A 17,284-nucleotide genomic window follows, 5' to 3' on the forward strand; every position below is an offset into this window, starting at 1 on the left:
TTTTCCACCTTATCAATTTGTGAGATTGGTGTAGGTTCGTCTATACCATCAAAGTTGAGTCCATCGCTTTGGGGATAGCTAGGTCTATCTGGATTTTTGTCTATGGGGGAACAATGCAGATCTTATTGTAATTCTGAAACAGTCATCACCTTTCTTTTTTACATTAATTATGGCTTTTTTCTTTTTATAATACGGGGGTAAATCTATATAAGATCCACCTTTGAAAGGCATATAATTTGCTATATCTAAATATAAACTATCGATTTTATCCACACCCCAACCCGAACCTCTATTAGTCCAGCATTCTAAAGTTTCTTGTATCCTCTGAATTGATGTATCTAATGATGTGTTTATAGTATCAGATTCGGTTATAACTTCTTGCTCGCCTCGGAAATAAGGTTTGGTATATTTATTGTACTCAATGACATTTTAACCGTCAGGTGGTATTTTATACTATTAAAATCATCCAACTCCTTGTTAATTTTGCTCAATACGATGGGCTTAACATCATTAACATCCATGTTGGAATTAATATCCATCTTCAAACCTCTTACATATTTACCCACACCGTCTGAGAATACAAATTTTAACTCATCAACTGGTTGATTTTTATCAACATCATCTAGTTGTTTTTTATCAACATCATCTGGTTGATTTTTATCTAGTAAAGCGATCAATTCAGCTTTTCTCATTCAAGAATAACCCCTCAGCCCACTTTTTTTCGCTCGAGCTTTGAGTTCTCTAACAATCTGGGGTTTGTTGTATTCCAAACCAAGTAGATCGATCAATTCAGCTCTTCTCATTCGAGAATGACCACGTAGACCACGTTGTTTTGCCAAAGCTTTCAACTCTCTGACATAAACCATTGTGGTATATATACAAAATGAGACATTTGTCTAAATGGTTATATTTCCTTATATCTTATTCTCCCGAACCTATTCCTCTCGTTGATGTAATCTCTCTTCCTAGTGTAAATAATCTGCTTCCTAACCCTATCAGCGCCGTGTTACTTACATAAACAATAACGACATCTGACACCTATCCCACATACAGAACACGTATAATTTACATTTCCTTGTCTGATGTAAAAAGCGTGAGTACCATAATATACACCAACGTATGGTTTCTGACATTGAATTGGCTTCCCCATGAGTGTATATCTGCACAGATTCATGATTATACACCTATCATATCATCTGTCTAAATGAAAAGCACATATTGAGTCTCTCAACCAGCCAGATCTATTTATAGCTTGTGCATAATTGTGTAGCTATAAATAGCAACTGCAGACTACCCAAACATTATAAATGCTATCTCACGGTCCTTCTGAGCCTCTGATGGTGTATAAAAGTGAGAGAGTGTTGGCTTCGGCATTGGGTCAAGTTTCTTTCCATAAACAAGAAAGTATTCGTGCATGGCAGATTCAACATCCTTAAACGTTTGAATTGAATGCCCCTCTTTACGCAGTTCATCATCAATAAAATCTAATCTCTCCATTCTGCACCTGGCCCATTGTGACAGGGCTGCTTCGAGTTGTTCTAATGCTTTATTATATCGTTTACGCTCCTCTTCAACTTCTTCAGCGTTTGATTCCCTCAGAATAGAAAATAAATAATTACTCCCCGAAAAAGCTAGAGTATTAACAATAGCTCCACTGACCATCATCGCAATTGATGCCATGATGTTTTGAAATGTGTTCAATAATACTATGTTTATAAAATATTCAAATGTTTAATTACTTCATTATGTCTTCCGGGATAAGCCCTTGTTTGATGAGCATATCCTTTGTTGCCATTGCTAATCCTATATCAAGAATCATCATACCGATATCATAACCATTAAAATCTAGCTTGGGTGGTGTGGCTTTAGTAATCATTTTAGCTATACGAGCATAGCCAATGGCCAAGCCGCTGACCACCGCTGAATGATACGTTGCATTTACCAACATTTTACCATCTGTAACTGGAGTAGTCATGCTTTTATAACATTACATGAGGGCTTAACTCTAATTGAACTTCTTGTTGTGATTGTGCAATACCTGGTGATGTTTTCTCTTCTCCGGTCTTATAAAACAACGATACCACTGCTATACCAACAACCCCGAGTGCATAGGGAGCCCAAGTTTTAATCGGGCTATGTTCAGTATTGTAGGCCTTCCTCGCCAGCGCACCCTTCCTACCAGCTGCGACTTTTCGAGGGTTCTTAGTCACTCTGACTTGTGGTGTTTCCACAATCGCTTGTGTTTGTGGTGTTTCCACAATCGCTTGTGTTTGTGGTGCAATCGCTTGTGTTTCCTTGTTCGCTTGTTGTATTTCCATCTCCATTATTAATAAGTGGGCATGTATGTTTAAATTGACAATAATAAGTCATTACCTAGCCGTTATTAAAGCTGTGGTAAGTGGTGCTAAGAACATTCCGTATCTATGATAAAACTCACAGCCTACTGCACTTATAGCGTGTTCGATGAATGGGTCTTTCTCGAGAGATTCGTATAAATACGGGCGATTTTCTACCGGGATAGGGAGAAACGTACTAGCTACGACTGTGTATAGTTGTAACAAAGCCGACCCTATTGTTTTAGTCATGGTAGCTCCCAGTCTAGACTCGTAACGTGCGTACAGTTTTTTAATTTCTTCATCGGTCATGTTATCAATTTTTTCGGTGGTATAATTTCCCCCCAAATATTGGGAACATTTTCCACCAGCTACCAAAGCAGCGAGTCTTTCTCTATGTTTATCTAAAGATTTATCTGCCATAGGTTCTGGCTCATCTTGGAGTAGTTGTTCGATAAGTTCGTCGCATTCCATAATGTAATACCGAAGGAGATATTTAAGTCTAACATAATAAAATATTGCATATCCAATACAACCCGAAATAATAAACTGTTGCAAAAGAATGAGGATTTCAAACCACATTATTACATAATAACCGCTAATGTTCAATTTATCATATTTTTGCTATATTTTTGCTATATTTGCTATATTTTTTGCTATATTTGCTATGTTTTTGCTTACCAGTTGCTATAATTTTGCTTAGCAGTTGCTATTTTGACTTCTATTTTTGCTATTTTTGCTAAGCAATTGTATAAGCAGCTGGTTGGTCGGTTTTTAATACAAGTTTACAATGCTTCGTTTCTGCTAACAGTTTTCTGACTTTATCTCGTTCGAGCTTGGCATAAATAACATCATTTTCGCGTAAACATTCCTCGAATGAATCTCAGTCTTTGCAATGAAACAGGGCTGCTCTCTCAGATCTTTCAGGACAGAGTTGTAGATTTGAGTAAGTACCCCAACGCTATGCTCCATATGCCGACCGTAGAATGCAAAATATGAAAGCATATCTTTCTTTTTGGTAAGTTCTTTATTCGTGCTGCAGTCGTCTATTATGAAAAAGGTTGATTCTCCTTTGTATTTTTCATGACATACTCGTAAACAGTCTTGTAAACGATCGCCCGGGATCAACTCTGTGCACCCCGGGATCATTCATTACCCAATCTCTCGATAGGTATGTTTTATTATAGTTAGGCACAGAATAATAATATGGTCGAAAACATCCCGATAATGACTTGATAAAATATCTAGAATAAAAGCTTTTTTCCACAACTCGTTTGCCCGCAAATGATAGCGCAGTGCGGTTCTTAAGGAAAAAGATTATTAATAGATTGCTTGCACAAATCTTCCATTCTGTATATTAAGTTGCGCGTCCATAATAACGTACAAATATATATTTAATTTACCATCGGATTCCTGGAGCTTCGTTATCTGCATAGTAACACCCTCGCTGGCATTTTCTATTCTCGGCCCTTTACCGTGTAGTTGGTCATCATCCCTGGTTCGCATGTCGAGCCATAGCGCGTACTTTGTTGTGAGGTATTCACCCATCGATACATCCCCGAGAGACAGATCTTTCACGACCGTGTTAACTTCTCGGCTTCATTTTATAGAAGGGAGTTTTTTAATCTCATCCCATTGTTGATACGCTAGCATTTCTTGACTATATAGTTGATTAGGCACGCCCTCGATAGTCAATTCAACTTTTGTAATCTTGGGATTGTAGAAGTTCTCGGTATTTCTTTTAAATGCTTCAGAAGGGTTCTCGAACAACATTAAAATACCCTTCAACAATCTCGTGGGGATGTTTAGATTGATATTCCACATCGTATCTTTTTTGTTCCTTGTGATCTTTCGGTGTCGCAGCACGTGATCGTACAAAATAGCTAAACTTCCGGTATACTGGTTACGAATTTGTCTGGCTAATTCAGGATCTGTTACCATATCATACTCCAGTGATATATTGTCAATGGAATAGCTAGCATCTTCAGCAGCTCTGATTACTCTACCATAGTCATTAAATGTGAGTTTGTATTCTAACCTATCGCCTAGGGATGCTTGATAGAAGGGCATGTGAGTATCTAGTAATTCAAAGTCGAGCGGAATATAGGATCGGTTACCTAATGCATCAGCGACAGCGAGATCTTTTACGATGGTATTATAACCATTATCAGCACCCACATGCAGTCTCAATGTGTTCCGATTACTAATACCCTCGTACTGTAAGTTTTCCCGCTCTTTATCCGTTCTCCAGAGATCCATGTAACAGAAATATACATCGCTATCATCGATACTCAAAACCTCATTACCTCTAATTTTAATCGCACTTTTCTTAACAATCGCACAACCTATGTTCTGAACGAGCTCTCTGTTAGCATCTTTAGAATTCAAACTGATCGTAAATGCTAGTCGGACAGTTCCCGGAACTAACACATCGTGAGGGCCTAGATTGGGAAAGCGAACCAGAAGCATTTGATTCTGATCAATGGTACTCGGGTTATTAGTTATAGTTACAGACTGGCGAATTGCTTTGACCCCTAATGGATCCCTAAGTCTACGTTGTGGGTTTAACTTGCGTCCGTATTGCGAAGACATTGTTATATTAAAATTATGTTTACTTATGTTTAATATAAAAATGGATGATTTTAATCTAGATAGCTTTGATAACCCGAGTACAAATGAAGAGGGTTCTGATGAAACCGGCTTTACGAATCTTAACGATGAACTTTTGAAACCAGCCGTAAATGATTGTTACAATGCCTTAAAAGAAACTCCTATTGGTCGTGACTATTCAAAGTTTACGATAGATAGTAAAGGAATATTACGGCTGCTTGGCTCTCCGGATATTGATCTTATGAATTCTCGTACTCGTAAGCCCCTAGCCTTGTCTACGATAGCTAGTAAACACGGCATCAACATTGTTCATAATGCATTAGGTTTTGTAGACTACTCACGAGAAAAACTTTCTGCAAAGACTACTAAGGTACTTCGGACTGTGCGTACTGAACTCGGTACGATAGACGATTTGGAAGAAAGCTCAAAGCTGGCCTCGGACGGACTAGGAGAAATCTTGGATACCTACTACCATAATTCCACGTTACAGGTACCATCCTCGGAGTTCAGTATTAGGGAATTACGAGGTCTTGACAAGGCAATGCGAACAATGCGGGGTGAACTCATCAATAATATAGCCACGCTATCCGAACTCGACAAGCATATAGCTTATGAGAAAACAACACTTGAACAGGCTGGTGATGAATTCAGTAGACACTGCGTTGCAGAAAGATTGCGTAACTTAGAAGACGAAATATCAGCCCGCCTCGAAGCAGCTTCCAGTAATAGAAAGGCACTTCGTTCACAAATCAGTGGAATTCGTGAAACTATCGATCAAGTCCTCAACGATGATACTACACTGGCCAATAAAATTAAAACATTGTTCAGAGGACAGGGGATAACCATTGCCAGTATTTTAACCGCATTGGGATTTATTATATTGACTTTGACTCTCATGTTAACCGGTGGTGGTGGTAGAGGAGGTGCCAATTCGCCTAGTGATAAAAATGGTGTAAAAGAGTGGATAAAAAAGCATTTAAAAGCATTAGGAGAAGCACTGGGAAAGCTCGCTGGGAAAGCCACGTCTGCACATCCAGGTTTAATAGGGAGTATTGTTGCCTGGCTCTTGAATTTATTAGCTAAGACCACCACTTGGCTTAGTCAAAACTTGTGGGCACTGATCGTAGTAATTGCTGGGCTGTTGTACGTATCCGCTAAAGACTTCACGAGTAAACCAGCCGCGACTCTGCCCACTATAAGCGCTGTTTTTTAATCGATATGTTATTGATTTTTAGCTGCAATATGTGGTGGCACTTGTGGTTGTGCGTTAGTAGATGGCTGTGAAACATGTGGTGTCTGTGGTTTTACTATTCTCGTTTAGCCTGTGTTTGTTTGCATTATTCATTCAGTGTTAATATCTGAATTTATGTCTGTTTTTTGTTGATCGGTAGCAATAACAATTTTATTATTATAACCAATCACTTGACCAATCTTAAGTTCCATATTACTTGGAGACATGTATAGTCCTGGCGCATAAACGTAGTCTACTTTGGGTTGAGCATACTGTAATACATCTTGATAACGTTTTATAGAAGATGGTATGTCAACTGGTGAATTAATAGCATCCTCCACATTTGCGACAAACTGTTTTTGCGCATCGAGTGCCATCCCAAAACCAATTATTCCTGTTTGTGTTTGCGATTGTGCACCAAGAATTGCTCATACATAAGTTCTTATTGATTCATTAACTCTTACAACTCCTGGGTTAGTAAAATTATTTTCTGTTTTAGCATACAGAAATTCATTCCAAGCGTTTCCAGTTGGTTGCTCAACCTTTTGGACGGTGAATGCAACACCACCCTTTAAGTTCATACGATAGTCTCTCCACTTGTTACTCGAGAGAGCAAAGCTTGGAAGAAGCTGACCTCTTTTCAGTAAATCATCGCTGACTTCTTTAACAGTGTGCACCAGCGTACGGAATACCTAGACCGTGGTTAACTCCTTTAATATGCCAATCTTTACTCGTAGAAATATTAAATTCCTGACAAATACGCTCATACACGAACCTATTGTACGGATTATTTGATGCATTCCATGCTCGATCCTGCGGTAATGGAGCACTAATTTCTTTAAGAATACGTCTAATCTGATAGTACACGTGAAATAATAAAACAGACTTATTCAGTTCAAATCCTGGGGCATAAAGAGATACACCACATCCTGTTGTTGCACACCATATGGCAAATTTTAACTGGTTCTGCCAAAATTGCATTGGATTGTGGAACCAATCATGCACCATTTTATCGCTAGTTACCCTGACCCTGTATTTTTCAAAGATATCAGGGAATTCAACAAATAAATTAGTACCAGAGGCACTTACTAAAATCGATTGATTCATAATATAAGTTGATTTCATATTTAAGTTATGATATAGTATCTTTGTATATTTAATATGTATGTCACACTCCCAGGAATAACAAATGGCCAGTCTATTCAACTGCTTCACACTATCGATAACTCGGCCGGTCAACTTGAAGTTGCTCTATGCGATGTAACGTATTCCCCATGGTGGACCAATATAAGCGATGTGAGAGGTAATAATGAGTTAATACTGGGTATAGACTGGCGCACTATATCTGATGGGTATTACAGCGTATGCTCACTCAATGATGAAATTTTTAAACCTTTTGGACATAGTCTCACACAAAATGAGTCGAATGGGGTGCTGATTTTAAGCGCTGGAGAAAAGGCTGTAAATCCTCTCCCATACTTATCAGATACACTTGGATTTTTTAGAGGAAAAACAACAATCCTACCCAACGAAACACAGCATGGAGATAAATGACCCGATTTAGTTCCCTATAATGAGTTGTGCATCCATCTTGATCAGATCAGTACGAAGGATAATATTCAACTCGAAAGTCCTTCAACTCTGCTGAGAGTTATTCCAGTCAAAGATAAAAAATATAATAGTGGTAGAACGGAATCTGTCTCATCATTACAATATAAAAAGTTAAAGCAGGGTATTATTTCAGATCTCAAAATTTCTGTATTAGATGTAAAACATCAACCTGTACATATAGGATACTTGAGTGTAACGCTCCATATTATAAATAATGGTTGATTCATTGGGCCCTGGAGCGCATAACCTTAGACAATGTAATACAATTGCGCTTTCCGATCTTGGAGACACAGAAGGATTCGGTAAATCCGGTATCGATGGCAAGTCATACGCTTTACACTTACAAGATAATGTATACAAGCGGAAAGAAGTTAAATTCACAGGTAATCTAGGAGATTTAAGCGATGTCGACGTTAGTAGACTCCATAAAAACACTTCGTACAATCTTACTCACAATGATGATAATAAATGGACTATGATCGAAGCAAAAATCGAGTGGCTACTGAATATCGTCATTACCCCACCATATGTGATGACGGGTAAGGGACATCAATTAACTAAGATAATGAATAGTGGATACGTACTCGGGGCTTATATCCCATCAAAACAAAAAAGTGTGTTAGTCTCTCCCCTACCAAGAAACCCAGGTCATATGTTATATAGTCGTCTGGCAGTAAAAAATGTTAGTTTAAATTTTGTTACTGAATTCAATGATATAAAAGATAACTTGAGTGCAATACTTGATCTTTCTACGCTTATTATTGAAGTCTTGTTTGGAGATGCGCCGGTAGATGCCTTTGAAATATTACCAGGTCTATCAATTAAATGGCTTAAGAAACACCAACGTCAACGTTGTAGTATTATTTATATGGGAGCATCACCCATTGCAACCCTTTAGGGGGTCCAAATGATTAAAAGTGACAACATTTCCCTTACTAAGATATTCATGCCGTATAATATACATTTAATAAGGTTGATGTATACTCTCAAAACATTGAAGTAAGACCAATTAAAGACTATTATATGATATAATAATATACGCTATGAGTTTATATCCGGGGCTCGATGAAAAGAGGGATACTGTTGATGGATTTCGATTACACCAAATAAGCGACATAAAACATCGAATAGAGAAGGAGAGGGAGTTTAGACTTGGATTGTATAAAAAGTATCGCAGAGCCGTGAATGCTCTTGACGGAGTTGACACCGCGCTTGTAACAGCTGGCATGGGATTCGGTGTAGCCAGTGTTGGTTTATTATCAACTATAATCGCCGCACCTATCGTACTTGGCATGGAAATAGCGGCCGGAGTCTCAGGACTGGCAGGAATAGCAATAAAATTCATTTCTCATAAGTTGAAAAAGAAATCATTAAAACATGATAATATTCGGATACTCACCGAAGCAAAGTTGAATAGCATTGAGGACCATATTTCAACAGCATTAGCTGATTGTAAGATATCTGAGGATGAGTTTCGTTAAGTGCTGTCAGAACTCACCAAATACAACACAATGAAGCAGGAGATTCAATCCAATTCTCATAAGACCAGTGGTATTAGTGAAGACCATAAAAAAAAGTTCATAGAACAAGGGAGACAACAAGCGCGTCAATTATTCCATGCCAAAACCAAAGAACTAGTTGGAGATTAAAAATAGATTGCTTCCTATCGTTGGATCATATTTAAACGAATGCTTCCATTAGTAAAAATATTGATGTTTCTTTTAATACGATTCATGACGATCGTTGAATCACATCATCATTTTGACATAAAAAAATCCATCTGTAGTAGCAGTATAGGTATATAAATCTGGCTCCAGTGGAAGTGAGCCAGAACCCCCATCATCATTTATACTACTGAAGCGAATCCAACCATCCCGAAGCGAAATGAACCGAATTGTACCGAATTGAAGCGAACGAAACCGAACGTTATCACGAATCGAAAGGAACCGAACTGAACCAAAGCCAACTGTACCGCAAATTGAAGCAAAACAAACCGAATTGGAAAGAACCGAATCGAAATGAATCAAGCCGAATTGAGATGAACCAAATCAAAGTAAAGCAAACCAAAATGTAACGAAAGCCACTAACAAATAATTCTAAAAAGGTCAGGGATATACATAAGTTCGAAAACTTTAATATTTGTATACCTTATTAGTGTAATTAATCAATGCACTTGTTATATGCACATGCACATGTATGTATATAAATGATGTACCTAATGATTGTATCCAAAATATTGATCCATGACATACTTAGTGTAATTTGCTGCCAATACATTCTTCCTGATCGTGACATCTTTTGTGAAATAATTATGTACTGATTTTTACATCATATAAATTTTACTTTATTTGTTTTATTTTGTACTTATTACATACGAACTGAGGAATTTTTATATACGACATATTATTTGAACATGCTAACTCTCTTTTCTTTGTTTTCCATGTAAAACCTCTGTAACGGATAATGGACACAGCCCACTACCCTAAATCTCAAACCAGGATGTGGAACTATCTCAAGGCCTCCTACATCACCCAAATACCACCAGTACAGAGTGCCAAGACAAGCCAGCTCCACATCCAGATTCCCTGATGACAGCCGAACTTTAAAAAAATATTCTTGTATACCAAAAAGACTCTATAATATTTGTTATTTACTATACTACCAGTTTAATTTAATACATTGTCCATCTAAGCCATAATTATTTTACTTTACACGTTTGGGGTCCAAACTTTTTCAGATGGAGGGGAAGTTATCATGACATAACATTCATACTAAGTTCTCATATAATAATTAGATCCATAGCAAGGGCTTTTATAAGTTATCATTGTGTAACATTTATACAAAACTTCATATAATTATAGTCAGCACGTAATACATTAATCAAGGTAAAACGCAGATACAAAATATCAGTAGTTTCAGTTATAGCTTTTTAGATAGATGCTAGCCTAAGGTGACAAGATCCCATCTCCCAGACATACTAATCAATAAGACAAAAGTTATGTCTACATAGTTTTATAGATTGCTTTGAACTATTTTATTTAAGTAAATCTGTCATCACCTATATTAGAATAACATTCAGCAATTTCTTCAATTTAGACTCATTAAGGATTAGCCCCCATACAAGCTCGTCTATAGTGATACCATAATCTCTTTCCAAGCACCCAGTAAATATGTCAACAAGATTAGTGCCAGTCCATCAGGATTAAGTATTCCCCTCTGTCTAGCCATTCATTAACCATCGTGTATCAACCAGTCATATTCCTTTTTATTGTTTTGTTAAATACATACAGATGCAAAATGTTGAGCAGAAGGGGTTTGACGCTCATACCAAGCAGACCTCTCTCCCACAGCCCAGAGGGTTGTACCGACTCTCTGTGGCACCCTCAGCTATATTCTAAGATATTGTAAATTGTTCATTGTTAATTATTCTTGTAAATAAAATTGTGATTAGTCTCCTGTGACTCCGGCTCTTTGATGACTAATTCCCCCAAGAAAACCAGCACGCCATTTGGAAGGTTTTGTTCATCCGAATAGAACCATAATAGTTACATTTTTTTAGAGTTAAAGGGGCACTGATCTTAAGCAATTCCCCGGGACTGGTTGTTGCCTTTGTTATTGTTTTTTCCCCGTGAGTACCAGGATGATAAAGCAGAAATCTAGACTAGTTCGCGACCTGTGCTGCGCCATTCGTAAGCGCATTTGTCACTTTTATTGATAGTATAAGGGCGTATGGTCACATTGATCAACAAAATGACTTACAGTTTTTGAAATAATAAGGAAAAGTAGTTATCTTTGTGGGTAGCATCTGCAATGGTGACAAAGTTTTGATAAGTCACTTGCTTGGTAATTGTGCAATTTTTGTTTACACAATTTTTACTCAACACAAAGTAAATATTCCACCTGAGCATTGCTTATTTAATCATCTTTATATTTTTACAGTCAAATGTGCAAAATTTTGACTTAGGAAATTTATTAAAAGCCTAAATATTCAATTATTTTTCAAACTGACAGAAAAATATGTCCATCTGTATTATGATAATGAATTCCAAACATTTTTAGGGTTAATATCATCACCAAGAGACTGAAAATGTTCGGATTAAAAGTTCATTTCTATATTGTTTGGCTTCTAATCCTAGCATACTTAATTTATTGTGGCGTTTTTAAGCCCTTTTGACCGTCTAAATCATTTTTAGTATATCTAGAGGTGGTCAGGTAGCCTGGTAGTTACAGCGTTCATTCGCCATGCCGAAGACCAGGGTTTGATTCCCGACATGGGTACAATGTGTGAAGCCCATTTCTGGTGTCCCCCGCCGTGATATTGCTGGAATATTGCTAAAAGCGGCATAAAACCATACTCACTCACTCACTTCAGTCAATTTGTTAAATAAATGTACAGATTATTCAGTCAAAATGACTGAAATATTTTGACATTTTATAAATTGCCAGAGAGAATCATATTTTACAAATTTACTATAATATATACACGCTTACAAAGGAAAAGACATGTGAAAACAACGTCTATCGCGCATCGAAGAACTTCCAAACCAAGACGTAGAGGGACAAGAATGAATCTATTCAATTCTACAGCAAATGAAGGAAAACAAAATGCAAACATCATAATTACAACCTATCAAATTTATATGTTTAATAATAGGCAGCTTCCTTGTTCGAGGAATGTATCAGTGAATATCCACATAAAGGAACAATATGCAGCTGTACAAATAGACTTATTCGATGTCACATGTCTCTGTAACAATCAAATATTTTAAAATATATTATATTTTTTCGGGATATTATAACCCGTGTTCGTTTCTCAACTGATCACTTAATTTGCTTCAGGCGTTTCACATAGGTGTCTCAAAGGTCAGCTGAGAAAACCAGTGTGACAACTATTTTCATAATGTCCACGGTTCTTTAAAAAGATCCATTGAGTTTAGATAACAATGAGCAATCAATCAACGTATTATCGGTTAACCCTTTGAACAAAGTATGTTGTTTTTACATCAGCATCTTTCGCCATGTCATGAGCGTATTCCCTTTGCTTTAGTAAACCTACCCATGTAAACACTTACTTTTGACATATCCACTGTGCAAAATAACAGTGATTAATCAATCAACGTATTTTCTGTTAATCCTTTGATGGCTAGGAATTACACCTGTAATAAATTCATTAAAGGGGCACTGATCTAACGCAATTCCCCGGACTGGTTGTTGCCTTTGTTATTGTTTTTTCCCCCGTGAGTACCTGGATGATACGCAACGCAACTGAGCGTGACCAGAGACTGGGCTACCGTCTGCAAGGACAGTTAAATAAACTTGGAGGCTGGAGGCAATATTTGTTTTACGCATTTTTGCATAAACACTGATTGGTTAACTGTGATCTATAAAGATTTCGACAAAGGGCGCATGTTAATTAATTTCTTCAGCCCAAACAAACAGACAAAAAGAACGGCGGAGCTCATCGGATGTCGTCATTTGGAAATACCCCAGATGGTTATAGTTTAATACTAAAAAAAGTATCCATGCAGTGAAAGCATTTTCGGATTTCGGATTGCGTCAATAATACGATTACTACTCCCTTGTCATCCACGTTTTCTCGTATAACCCCTACACTTGTGTATTTGTCGTCATTCACTTGATGCTCAGTTAATGAATTTATTACAGGTACAATTAGTGGTAGCATCACTTAGATTACCTGACAAAGGTTCCCATTTGGCATTTATTGTGTCTGGGGTAATTATTCAATCTAAATCCAGGTTTGAAGTGAGGTGAAATGTGTGTTATGTAATATGCACATGGCAGCCCAGCAAGAGATGAATGATCAGTTGATTTACTTTTTTTTGTATATCAACGGATCGTTCCTAGTCATCAAAGGATTAACAGAAAATACGTTGATTGATTAATCACTGTTATCTTGCACAGTGGATATGTCAAAAGTGAGTGTTTACATGTCTAGGTTTACTAAAACAAAGGGAATACACTCATATCATGGCGTGAAGTGCCCATGTAAAAACAACATACTTTGTTCAAAGGGTTAACTGATAATACGTTGATTGATTGATCATTGTTATCTATCACTCAATGGATGTTTTAGGAACCGTGGACGTTATGAAAATAGTTGTCACGTGGGCTTTCTCAGCCGACCCTTGAGACTTGACACCTATGTGAAACACCTGAAACAATCCAAGTGATCAGTTGAGAAACGAACACGGGTTATAATATCCCGAAACGATATATATCTTTTAAAATATTTGATTGTTACAGAGGCATGTGACATCGAATAAGTTTCTTTGTACAGCTGCAGACGAGTGGGATATTGTTCCTTTGTGTGGATATTCACAGGTACATTCCTCGAACAAGGAAGCTGCCTAAAATTTATACACATAAATTTGGTAGGTTGTAATTATGGTATTTGCATTTTGTTTTCCTTCATTTGAACCGATAATTCGTTCTTGTTTCTCTACGTCTTGGTTTGGAAATTCTTCAATGCGCGATAGACGTTGTTTTCACAGGTCTTTTCCTTTGTAAGCGTGTATATATTACCGTCAATTTGTAAAATGTAATTCTCTCAGGCAATATATAAAATGTGTAAATATTTCAGTCCTTTATTCCAAATTTAAAAATTCCAAAAATTCAATACAAGCAACCCCTAAAAGCCCCCTCTTGGGTTGTACACACCACTTTCACCCTTTTTGGAATACACTAAATGGTCCGGCCAGGGCCGTGTGCGAAATACGCTACAGTCGGAAAGCGCACGTTGAATCTTCTATATCAGTCAGTCAGTCATTTTGACTAAAAAAATCTGTCCAGATTGATTAAGACTATCAAAAGGGCCTACAAACATCACAACAGATTATTATGTAGGATTAGAAGCCAAACAACATAGAAATGTACTTTTCAACGTAACATTTTCAGTCTCTTGGTGATGACATTAAACATCAAAATGCTTGGAATTCGTTATCATAATAATACAGATGGAAATGTTTTTCAGTCAATTTGTAAAATAACTGAATATTTAGACGTTTAATAAATATGTTGCACATTTTGACAGTAAAATAATATACACACTATAAAAAAAGCAATGCTCAGGTGAAATATTTACTTTATGTTGCAAGTAAAAATAGTGTAAACGAAAATCGCAAAATTACCAAGCAAGTGACTTATCAAAACTTCGTCACCATTACCGATGCTACCCTCAAAGATAACTACTTTTCCTTATTATTTCAAAAACTGTAAGTCATTTTGTTGATCAATGTGACCATACGCCCTTATACTATCAATAAAAGTGACAAATGCGCTTACGAATGGCGCAGCACAGGTCGCGAACTAGTCTAGATTTCTGCTTTATCATCCGGGTACTCACGGGGAAAAAACAATAACAAAGGCAACAACCAGTCCCGGGGAATTGCGTTAGATCAGTGCCCCTTTAACTGAGCATCAAGTGAATGAGCTTCCGCCGTTCTTTTTGTCTGTTTGTTTAGGCTGAAGAAATTAATTAACATGCACGCTTTGTCGAAATCTTCATAGATCGCGGGTAACCAATCGGTGTTCAAAAATTCATAAAACAAATATAGCCTCCAAGTTTATTTACGCTTTCTTTACAGACGGTAGCCCAATCTCTTGTCACGCTCAGTTGCGTTTGCGAGCAAATAGACTCACGGCAGCTAGGAAGCGCCAGCGACCAGTATTAGACAGCCGTGAAGAAGCCAGAGATTAGTGCCCCTTTACTGTTCGAAAGTAGGGTCCGTCAGGATATATATATCCTGAAATACCCTATTTTCGAACAGTTAAAAGATGGCACTGCTGATATAAATATATATATATATATATATATATATATATATATAATAAGCATCTGGAGCTACATTTGGGTTGCATACTCTGATATCCTAACCGTACCTGGCCCTGTTGATACTTTCTTAGTTGTATTTCCCTTGTTTGCTGTTTTTGTTGTAGCAGCTTTAGTCTGGAAAGTCTTTTTGGGTGGCATCGTTAGTTGTGGGCTCGTGTCAATAATAGTATATGTTCATATCTCCATCTTTGTCAAAACTTAACTGAATCTTGCTCACTTCAAGACGCCATGGTCACAACATTTCAGACGCGCACTTAGCGATACGATGTCAACTGATCCTGATTGGTTGAAAGTGGTTACATGCAGGTGTGCATGCCTATAGCCCTTCGTTAGCCCTTCGTTATATCTCGCAACGTTTTCATAAATATTATTTTATTATATATAATGATAAACAGCGACTAAAATACGCTATCTGAGAGTCTCTGATTTAAACAAGCCGATAGCATGCTGAAAGCGAAGTGACCAATCCATAATGGCGGATATCGTAGCCCGAACATTAAAATGTTGCATTGGTAAACGGAAACGAAATTGACATTGAATAAATCATGCAAGTGCCTTTTCTGTACAGGCAGTTACAAATCCTGTGTTTGCTTTCAGATTCGAAGTTTGAAAGTAAACATATGAGGCCATTCTTCCAGGAACATTCATGTCAAGTTTGTGTGTCTTTTTATAAAATTTGTTTCCAAACAAAGTTGATTGTATTAAATGAAGATATGTCAAACTTTTCTTCTTTTTCTCTTATGCTATTTGTTGCTTCTAATATGATATTTATTGCCATTTTTTAAACATATATTTTGTAAGAAAAATAATAATAATGTCATGAGATATTTTAGCACAAGTATAAAGTGGGAATGGGACTACTGCATCGAAAGCGAATTATTCCTATATGAGTTAACACTATTTGTATTGAAACAATCATTATATTTTCGCGATTTTCGAAAATCCACGTAGGTGAAAGAGTTGTTATATGTGTAACTTCTGCCGTAAGTCTAAAAAGTAAAATGTTTCTGGGGCATCAACGCGTCAGTCCTTAATTCTTATCGACGTCTTAAACAAAATAACTTAATTGTCTTTTTATACTGTCGCCCAAATCCAGTTAAATGATGAAAATATATTTGAAAAAATCATAAGAAAAAAACCGCAAGTCTGTCCAGTGGAGGGCAGTGGATATATATCTTCTGTATTGTTTCAACATATTTATATTTAAATTGGGCACAACTTATTTCAACTTGGGTATATAACTTTCATTAACAATATTTACACGAAACATAAATACACTGTTAGGAAATGTTCAGAAATTAAGGAGTGTAAACACAAGGACGGGGAAGTACAAATGGAGATTATTGATAGATATTTTTGGAAATTCAATCTCTTTTGAAAATATATTTGTATAGGTGTTACCTACACAGCCATTTATTATTAGTTCAAATCTATGTACAATTTGTGTTACTGACGCAAACAATGACCTCGTCGTCCAGTGGACATTCCTTTTGAAGTTATCTCATGACAGACCTCGCAGACAATTTTACATGTCGTATTTTTGTTTTGATTTTATTATATATTGTTTGTTCTTATTTCACGTGGTTTGTTTGTTTATTACTCTTCAGTTTAGTGAGGGGGCGGGAAAACATCTCTTGGCTTACCCGT

At 36.9% G+C, this 17,284-nt stretch overlaps 1 protein-coding gene across 1 annotated transcript in view; it reads right to left on the reverse strand.

The window, feature by feature from the left end:
• Window positions 1–15,906, reverse strand: part of LOC124110919 (IQ motif and ankyrin repeat domain-containing protein 1-like) — a 354,922-nt gene extending 339,016 nt beyond the window's left edge. The window contains exon 1 of the mRNA XM_046470397.2: window positions 15,685–15,906. Within this exon, the coding sequence (XP_046326353.1) occupies window positions 15,685–15,775 (91 nt within the window). The 5' untranslated portion in view covers window positions 15,776–15,906. The remainder of the gene's footprint in view (window positions 1–15,684) is intronic.
• Window positions 15,907–17,284: the final 1,378 nt, after the last annotated feature.

Source organism: Haliotis rufescens, unplaced genomic scaffold (genome assembly GCF_023055435.1).
Source record: "Haliotis rufescens isolate VD_foot unplaced genomic scaffold, xgHalRufe1.0.p SCAF_2, whole genome shotgun sequence".
NCBI classification, from domain to species: Eukaryota; Metazoa; Mollusca; class Gastropoda; order Lepetellida; family Haliotidae; genus Haliotis; species Haliotis rufescens.